Source organism: Engraulis encrasicolus, chromosome 5 (assembly GCF_034702125.1).
Source record: "Engraulis encrasicolus isolate BLACKSEA-1 chromosome 5, IST_EnEncr_1.0, whole genome shotgun sequence".
In the NCBI taxonomy this organism is placed as follows: Eukaryota; Metazoa; Chordata; class Actinopteri; order Clupeiformes; family Engraulidae; genus Engraulis; species Engraulis encrasicolus.
The window spans coordinates 31,709,620-31,720,001 of record NC_085861.1 but is presented as its reverse complement, the minus strand read 5'-3'; the positions used below and the strand labels follow the sequence as shown (position 1 = coordinate 31,720,001).

The 10,382-nt window shown below is 45.3% G+C and overlaps 1 protein-coding gene across 1 annotated transcript in view; it reads right to left on the bottom strand.

Moving 5' to 3' along the window:
• The window catches only part of stk40 (serine/threonine kinase 40), a 39,537-nt gene extending 30,513 nt beyond the window's left edge, over positions 1 to 9,024 (bottom strand). The window contains exons 1-3 of the mRNA XM_063199110.1: positions 8,726 to 9,024; positions 7,983 to 8,191; positions 1,059 to 1,183 (exon numbers count right to left, since the gene is read on the bottom strand). Coding sequence (XP_063055180.1) covers positions 1,059 to 1,176 — 118 coding nt within the window. The 5' untranslated portion in view covers positions 1,177 to 1,183; positions 7,983 to 8,191; positions 8,726 to 9,024. The remainder of the gene's footprint in view (positions 1 to 1,058; positions 1,184 to 7,982; positions 8,192 to 8,725) is intronic.
• Between the last annotated feature and the right edge of the window lie 1,358 nt (positions 9,025 to 10,382).

Genomic DNA, 10,382 nt, shown 5'->3' with positions numbered 1-10,382 from the left:
AACGTTATTCAGAGAGCTGACTCCTGTGAGAATTTAGCTTTTCAGGTTTAGAATGGAAAAAAAGCAATTCCAGGCAGTAACTGCAAAAGGCAATACTTTTTGAAAGGGTCATTCCCCGAAACACCTATCCACAAGGCTGAAATGTATTTCTTGTAATGAACAAGTTAACCTATGCTTGTTAAAAAAAAAAAAGGGGGGGGGGGGGTTCATAGGCCTTATAGGATGCCATAAATCTGTTTGGTTCCAGAATGCGGACCATTAGTGGCCACCATTGTCTATGGTCACAGTTAGTGTTTCGTAAATGTTGTTATGGAGGTTCTTCTCACTCCTGGTGTGAAGGTGGCCCAGGCTGAACAGCTGCGTGAGCAAAAGGCAGGTAAACAGGGGCTCTTAATCCTTAATCCTCTGCAATATTACCTCCCCTCCCACCCCATCAGCGCCCCTTACCACAACAATTGGTTGTTGACACGGCACGCCGATGAAAATCACACCTTTACTTACTGAAGGGGGGTGGGGGCGGGATGACAAGTGCACACTTTTGGGGAAACTACCATGGGAATGTAAATAGCCTCACCTCGCAAAACAAACAAGCACGTAAAATACTTACTACTACTCCTCCTCCTCCTCTACTCTACTTTTTTACTACTATCCTAGTTTTTTTCCCCAAAAGTCTGGGTGATCAGGGGGGGATATAAATTCCTCACATTCTTTTCTCAAGCAGACAGAAGCCCCCCTTCTCTTTTCATCTCCCCTCCTTTCCTGTACTCCACGTCAGGAGAGCACTTTTCTTGCGCAAGAATCCCTCCTCAACCCGTTGACACACACACACACACACACACACACACACACACACACACACACACACACACACACACACACACACACACACACACACACACACACACACACACACACACACACACACACACACACACACACACACACACACACACACACACACACACACACACACACACACACACACACACACACAGCGCTGCAGAGTAAAAACAAATGGGAGCAGGAATGTCTGCTTCTCCTCTCCCCTTCTTTCTTACCCAGGATGAAGGGTCCGGCTCTTTTGGCGTTGCTGCCTGCTATGCCCGCACACAGGAGTTTGCTTGGCCGCCCGGACGACTCCCCGGCTCCCCTGTCTAGAGCGCGGCGTTTCGACATCGTGGAACTGCAGCAGACAACAAAGGAGGGGAAAAAATTAGGACAAAAAGTGTTAGAAAAATTACAAAGAATGTCAGTGTAAGACTAAGTGGAGCAAAAAAAAATGCAAAATACCAACAATTCACAGCACATTATAGACAACTGTACACAAACGCATGCCCACTCCCTCATACACTCATCCACTGCACATGACGAAAACAAATGCCGTCCTCACACATGTAGTGCAAGAACATACACAAAAGCTGATGGCGCGGTTGTGCAAATCCCGTACCAGCGGTACAAACAGCACTAGGACGTCAGAAGTCAGGCTGTGTGAATTGCAAGCCCAGAGCTCAGATCACATCAGATCAGCCAGTGTGTGTGATGCGACAGGCTAAGTGAATGAGAATGAGAGAGAGAGAGAGAGAGAGAGAGAGAGAGAGAGAGAGAGAGAGAGAGAGAGAGAGAGAGAGAGAGAGAGAGAAAGAGGGGGAGAGAGAGAGAGAGAGAGAAAGAGAGAAAGAGAGGCAGAGTAACCTCGTCCACTGCTCCCAGACCCACCGGCTACACCGCTGAGAGCAGGCTGAGTCATACACAAGACACGATGGGGATGAGGGGCAGAGAGAATGGAGGGTGTGGATGCGCGTGTGTGTGTGTGTGGCGGGGTTGCAATTCACCATCTAACCTATAGCTCCTCCCTCATCACCTTGGGCAAAACAAACACAAACACACAAATCCAAGATGCCTGCAAGTGCAGGGCTGTTGAACAGATCACGTGGCATCATTGGTGTAAAGCTAGATTTATGCTTCGCTCGCATAGAATCTGCGTCCGTCCGTTTTCTGTCTATGCGAGTCCACGCCCCCCTCTCAGAGGCTCTGCGCCCGTCGTCTAGCGCCTCGAAAAAATTCTAACTATCCGTCGGACGGACGCGGAGTACGCAGACAAAAAGGCACTATGATTGGTCGTCTCGCTACTTCCTTGTTCTGTTCTTGTGGCAGCGCAATGCCAGTAGTTTGCGAGAGCAGAGCTGTATTCTGTTAAAAACTTTATTAATGTCTTGTGTGTAAATGTGTGTAAATACACGAAGCTACAAGCTAAGTAACAAACAATGCATCAGTTGAACACTCGTGGCACAATGCCTGCGGTTTTACTACCGTTCCTCCACCGAATGTAAACACACATCGGCAGAATCATCTGTCTTTACATGCTTGCATTTTCTGCTCGTGAAAACAGACTGGGTATGTCAAATAATGATACCACTGCATTGCCTTTGCAATTTGTGTGAAAATACCTAGCTAACCGGGATAGAAAGCAACATTGCTTAATAATGACCGCAGTGCTTACAATGTAGTGAAAGTAGCCTAATCACGCAATTTCAAATGTGGCTCGCGACGAGACCTCGGACCTCGCAGAACTCGCAGATGCATGAATACAATGTTGGTTCATGGCCACTCCCACGCGACTTTTCACGCTCGCAGTTGCTTAAGTCTAATCTGACCTTAAGACTGCCTGCAGTCAATTCATCTCTCTGTGCAATTAAAGGAGAAGTCCACTTTTTTGAACATTAAGGCCATTTTCTGAGTGGTCTGCAATGTTTTAGAGTCCCCCTCGCCGTTTATTTCATGATTGCTGCAGTCTCTGTTATTTGGCTAATTTGGATTTGATCTCAACCAGCTTTAGAATGGCCGTCTATGGGCACCTGCAACTCTGTTCTTAAAATCGCTTTTAACATTTGTTTTGAAGAATATGCAGCTCAGCAAGTGTTCAGCAGTATTCACTGGTGTTCCTTATCAATTTTTGTAGCGAAATATGGCATCTGTCGTGTTTTATGTGTGTTTTATGTAGCAATTTGTAAGTTAAGTTTCACTTTCACTTTCACTTTCTTTCACAAAATGGCAAATAAAAAATGACAGAAGCCATATTTCGCCTTGAAACTTGTTAGGGACTGCTAGTGAACACCCCTAACCACTTTGTGAGCTGAAGACTTTCAAAAACAAAAGTTTAAGGTGATTTTAAGAACAGAGTTGCAGGTGCTCATAGACGGCCATTCTAAAGCTGGTTGAGATCAAATCCAAATTAGCCAAATAACAGAGACTGCAGCAAACATGAAATAAACGGTGAGGGGGACTCTAAAACATTGCAGACCACTCAGAAAATGGCCTTAATGTTCAAAAAACTGGACTTCTCCTTTAAGACATGTCTTTTAAGCAGCTGATCTTTCTTATGCAGCTAGGACATATTTCTAACCATGTATAGCCACACTGCAATTGATTAGAATCGACTGCTCATGCATGCATGAAAAACATCAAGTATCAAAAAGACAGGCTGAACTCATCCCCACTGATGTCAAATTCCCTAACACAGGGATGTCAAACTCAGGCCCGGGGGCCAAATTTGGCCCACGGAGCCATTTTATTTGGCCCGCGAAATCATTTAAAATATGTGTTACAGTTGGCCCACATAGACCACAACTGTATAGCGTACTAAGATTTGAACATGAAAATTTGCATATCACAGCAAAATGAGTGGGCCCAGGACATTGAAAAAAGCTCACAATGTAATGCAACAGAATATGTGCAGGCACATTTGAACTATGATGGGAATCTGTTCAAACATACATTTAAACATGAGCAATTTTAGTCCATTTTTGTAAAAACATTTTGAGTTTGGCCCGCGACTTCAATCCAGATTTTGATTTTGGCCCTCTGTCAATTTGAGTTTGACACCCCTGCCCTAACAGGTAAATGTATGAGTGAGTGAGTCATTTTAGGGGTGCAAATAGTAATCCGATCCTAAGGGCAAAGATTGATTGAAACATATCGTGGGGCATTCTTAAGTAGCGGAAATAATCGAATTGTTGCCTGAAGAAATCGATATCAAATCGAATCTTCATGGAGCCTGTGATTTACACCCCTAAGTAGTTTCCCCTCTTCCCTCCACATTCCACTAATTTGCTATTCCCTTGCAGCCTCTTCTTCTTTGCAATCCTGATGCAGTTATGAGGTAATCTGCTCAGTTTCATCTGCTGGGAAATTAGCCTAGGGTCCTATCTGTGTGTGTGTGTGTGTGTGTGTGTGTGTGTGGCAAGAGCTGTCACTTCCTCTCCATTTCTCGGAGAGCGGATGTTTGAGGTTCTAGTTTTCGCTAACCCTCTATTTTTTTTTAAGGACACACAGGAACAGAGCACATGACAGCGACTTTCATTTCACCGGATGAGTGAGTGAGTGAGTGAGTGTGTGTTACTACATAGTGCTGCTGTGGCAGTGGCGATTGCACCTCTGAAGAAAAGCAGAAGACACAGAGCGTGCACTAGCAGCGCAGGTTAGTGCGGAGAGGATTTGTTTTGAGCAGCGGGCAGCTACATCCTCTAACCAACGCGATGAAACACAGTCTTGGTTTCCCGTGATGGGAAGAAGAGCAGCAGACTATGTGGTGGTGGCAAATATCACACACACACACACACACACACACACACACACACACACACACACACACACACACACACACACACACACACACACACACACACACACACACACACACACACACAATAACGTGACAGAGTATGAAATGGCAGATGACCATGATGACCACACTAGTGACAACTACAATAGACAAGCTAACAGTAACTTACCGCATGCAAATATGCGTACAGAAATAAGCTACTAATAGCCTACTTCTTGCACAATATTTAGGCTAAAATGGCACACCGTAAACTAGCCACTGAACAGTTTGGGAACAAAAAAACCCTGCTGCTTTGACAACTACTCAAGCCTACAATCCTGTGAATGAATCCCGGTGGCGGCAGAGTACCACTGTAATGCATTGCAAGGCTTGACATTCTGTAAGAAGCTGCCTGTTTATTTTCAGGGCAAGATCTCACAGCCTGACAAGAGACTAGCAGAAAAAAATCAGTCAGGACATTCTGTCAACGTGTTCAGGCTGCTGTCATCGTCACCTACACACAGCCTTCAACAGCATGAATGTTTTTGTGTGATTGCTGGGGAGCGGGTAGCGATCATTCTACAAATACCAACACATGCAAACACACACAAAATAAGTATGGTAAGCTTAGGATATCCAATCAGAGAGAGAGAGAGAGAGAGAGAGAGAGAGAGAGAGAGAGAGAGAGACTGAAAGGGAGAGATGGCAGGCATCAGGCAGGTTAAGCAACAGTTGGCATCCATTAGACATGAGTCATCCTGTTTCACAATGACTGTTCGCTGTCCAGGCAGACGACAGCGCGACAGACTGAGACCAAATATTGCGGCTGTCACATACAGAGAGGCACGATGAGATGAGGAGGCACAGTGCAGCCTCCACTCATCCTGTCCGTCCTATTCACTTGGGGGAGCAGATTTGCTGATTAGATAGACAGAAATGGAGAGAGAGAGAGAGAGAGAGAGAGAGAGAGAGAGAGAGAGAGAGAGAGAGAGAGAGAGAGAGAGAGAGAGAGAGAGAGAGAGAGAGAGGACAGCAGCCCTCTGATCTAAACCACAGAGTCAGTCTGCTCTTCATTCATAAATATACAGAACAGGCTGGGGGAGGGGTTCTTGCTTGATCCCCACCACTGCAGTCACATGCTTTTCCCTAGCTTTAGCACATTGTTTCCGTGTAACTTAGACCACCCCCCCCCCAAAAAAAAAATGCAGCTGTGTTTTTTGACACGCTCAACTGAAAGGGAAAGCCTGCTTTATTTCGTAGTGCCTTTATATCAGGGCACTGACCTGTATTGCTTGAATGAAACTGGACATTCAGGTGAGTTCTGGAAAACACACACACACACACACACACTTCTCCCCGTCCATCTATGTCATGCATTTGCATTACAGCAGCGAGTAGAAGAATTATGAATAACATCAAGGGAGACGAATGGAGTGAGGGATCGGGAGACACACCTAATCTGACTCATATTATCTAAGAAGACTGAGGCTGGAGTGGAGGCAGCAGTGGCGGCGGGCGGGCGGCACGCTTCTCCCCCGGCTGCCTCCAAGTACGCTGCTCTGAAAATAGCCCAGCAGCTCTGCACTGAGCTGAGCTGTGTCGAGAAGGGGAGACACCATAGGCAGCAGGGAGATCCATCCACCATCCAAGCCATGTGCCTGCTGCCTACAATACTATGGACTTGATGACATTGTTTTCAGTGGAAACCACTAGGCACTTACACACACACCAACTCTGGACATTCAGTGATAAGACTAACACCAATGTGCAAACACAAACTCGTGGATTGGACAGAGACTGGAGAGAATTTCCATCGACTGTGTGATGAGATGGGGTGTACTAGTGAAAGTGAAAGCCCTTTGGGAAACTCCAACTCCCATTGTCATTGTGACACAGCACTCCACAGCACACAAGTGAACACTGCACACTGCACACAACGAAATTGCATTTATGCCTCACCCGTGCAAGGGGGCAGCCCTCAGTGGCGCCCCATGGGGAGCAGTGCGGTGGGACGGTACCATGCTCAGGGTACCTCAGTCATGGAGGAGGATGGGGGAGAGCACTGGTTGATTACTCCCCCCACCAACCTGGCGGGTCGGGAGTCGAACCGGCAACCTCTGGGATGCAAGTCTGACGCCCTAACCGCTCACCCATGACTGCCCTACTAAGGCGAACAAAGAAAATGGTCCGGCCCCACACAAAGCTTGCCCAATAACTCATCTGTTTGTTGATTTTACCACGTGTGCAATGCAGCAGAATTTGGTCAGAGAATATGACATCAAATTCTTGGATCTGACAAGCTACTGGTTACCAAACAAAATATATATTAATATACGGACACAGAAGTGCTGATGCAGTGTCTGACATGAGATTGAAAGTTTCCCTTTGAGGGGTAAGTAGAAATTTAGGTTAGACAATAAAACTCACTGTGCATTTTCAAATGGTATAACATGGTTAAGCACCACGATAACATGCATGCATCGCTGATCAGGTAATGGTTAGGTTACTTTATTTCCTCAGGTCACCTCATCATCCATTCTGTCCACCAAATTAACGTTACCCTGCCCTCAGCGACAGCAAAGCAGTCATCATAACACGCAGCAACTACATGGTTAAATTTCACATACGTTCAGCAATCACAGGCGTTATTTCGCCACGGGTCAACGACTGCATAACTAGTTGGGACGGATTGCATGCCAATATGAGTCACACAACTAGAAAAGCAGTTCGGCTGTTACCACTGAATGAAATGCAATTCCTTTTAACAGACAGACAGGAAACGCGCAAATTGCAGTGTCAATGTGAACAAACTCTCGAAAAGCACACGATATTAACGGCATTCGTTTAATCTGCATCTGGGTAAGGTTAGCTGGCTAGTCAGCTGTTGTTAGCCTTTAAAGCCTGTATGTAAAACCAATGACTGTAGGCAAACACTAGAGCTACACTACAAAATTCAAACGACGTCGCTAACTTGAGCTAGTCACAAACCAAAATGACAGCTACACACACAAAACACAATGCAACAATGCGAAACAATGCAGGCATACAACGGGGTTGCAGTTATGCTTTGGGATGAGGCAATATTACAATGATATCTACGGTTTGCTAGCATCTGCTAACCTTAGCGATATTGAGCAAAATGCTTTTCAAACGTCGGGCTGACCAATAACGTATGTTCACACTTCACAAGGAATGCATATTGAACTGGTAAGTTGTTTTTATAAAGTACATCACACTTCTTCTTCAAATGACTCCAATAACGGTACATTTCCTCATGCAGACACATGGGTCTTTAAACAAAGTAAAATAGCTGGCTGGCGAGGTCGCCACCAACCCCGACTCTCAGATGACTCGTCTGAAGGGCTCTTTAACAACAACTTACCTCGAGCTACAACTGCCGAGAATACAGCACGTCCTCTACAATCGGAGCATATCTACACCCACAAAGTGTTCAGTCTGAATGTAGATGGATACTTTAGCGAAAAATCGATGTAGCACTCCACGAATCTCAAGTTGTTTTACTACGAAATACAGCAGCCAGGAAAGCCTTCTGTCGACGGCTCTGATCACATCTTTCCATAGCAGCACCACCTGACAACGGAAATGACGCACATTGAATGAATGACAGGATTGCTCAGCCAATAAAACAGGCAGCCTACACTGTTTTGCCTCTCAGCACTTTATCATGCATTCCTGATTTTATCAATAAAAACAAAGGCCTCCAGAAGAAGTCGTATTAATATTTTATGATATGGTCCTGAAAGAAGGGGTTTAAATGGACAGCTGTATTCAGATTACTTAGTCATCCAGAAGATCAATGCACATGACCATTCATAATTTTCATGCAATGAGTCACAATGGAATGGCTAAAATGTAAGACCAGACAGGCCTTAGGCTACATATTTTGTACAAATATGATGCAAAAATTAGTCAATTGGGTTAATGTTTTTTCAGGTAGAACTATAAACAACGTTTCAAAACAATGACCTGTGGTATTCCCCCCTCTTTGCTCACATCTTCGACATAGCATGCATAATTATGGCTGAAATATTCTGTGGCAGTTCACATGCTTTGTAGACCCTTCTGGTGAAACAAAAAAAATCTATATTTTTATTTTTATCTCACCTTTGCACAATCATCAATGCCACATAGATCTGCGCCTGAAAGTAGTGGGAAGGTGTGAGGCAAGGCTGTCTAACGAGCCAAACAGAGGGGGGCATTTAAAGGGCAGCACCCGATCTGGCTCTCTGCTGTACTGTACTCTAGCCTACTGTGCTATCTCTGCAGCTTTCTCGAACTGACTCAGCCTCCAGCACTTGCCACATGAAACATTTATGGCAGCCTGTGGGTTATCAGTCTGCCCCCTCCACTCCTTTCTAGGTGTGGAAAGTCTGATTCACTCTGCAGTCCTAGTGTGGTGTGTGTGCGCGTGCACATGCATGCCCACAAGTAATGGAGAGAGCTTTCTTTAAAAAGAGAGAAGGCAGTATGTGTGCGTGTGAGAGAGAGAGAAAGAGAGAGGGTGAGTGACAGAGAGAGAGAGAGAGAGAGAGAGAGAGAGAGAGAGAGAGAGAGAGAGAGAGAGAGAGAACGCTTTCAGTCAATGTGTGGGTGTTGCCCTTTTCATTGGTTGGTTTAATGATTGACCTTAAAGGCAATAATGGTTGAGCTGTCACCACTGATGTAAGCCCAACATCCCTTATCTGCAATGATTTACACACTAGGTGGCTGATAAGTCTAATTTGATACAGATGGAATGACAGCATATGTCCCGTTGCATGTGACCTTTACACTATCAAGTGAGGTTTAATCTTTCAGTTTTTGAAAAGAGGAAAAAAGAGTATGTCACTTCATGGTTCTGCATACTTTCAGAGCCAATATTTCAGAAGTTCAAGAGTTATCGGCATTGTCATTGTAGGCACCGGAATTGTCAGGGCTGGATTAACGCACTGGCTAGATATGGCTGCAGCCTAGGGCCCCCCCACCTACCAGGGGCCCCCTGACTGGCCAAAAATGAAAAATGGCAGAATTGTGACATGATGCAATATTGAAAATTTCATCCGTAATGTTGAGTACGGCTGGTAGACATGTTACCCTTACTTCCTAGCTCCTAATTATGACAGTCTCTATGTACATTTGTCGCAAAATTTGCCTTCTAGGGGGCCCCACGGCAACCTGTAGCCTAGGGGCCCTGGGCCATCTTAACCCAGCCCTGGGAATTGTGTATGGAGCAACAACAGTGCAGTTTCAAGTAGTAGACTATGTATGTGTATCGAAAGTGCTTGAAAAGTGGCACTGATCTCTGGGAGAGGTGTCCCAGTGATTTCCCACTACACACTGGAGTGCCTGCTGGTATGCTTTTGAGGAGCTAGATAATGGGAATTAACTTCTAACCCTGCAATATTTTGTCAAGGTGTATTTTTAGGCAATAACAGGCAACTAGCGTTCCTCTTTTTTTTCTGAATTTCAATGTGCATATTGCCCATGAAACAAAACGTGGTAGCCAAGCGTGGGTGTGTTTACTCTGCATCTTTTGGGTGTCATGCCCTGAAGGAGAGAGACAGTCATTGCCTGGTGGTGATTCCCCAGATTTGTCCTCTTGAGTGTTGTGTGTGCGTGTGTATTGAGAATCCCTCTCTCTGTTTCCAGACATTCCACCCCCATGCTCTCTCAGAGCAGTGCCCCAGCTTGTTCTCTGCTGTGGTATTTTAGTGAATGTAGGTGTATGCGTGTGTGTGAGTTGGATTGTCAATGAACAACGAAAGTGTATAGAGACATGTTC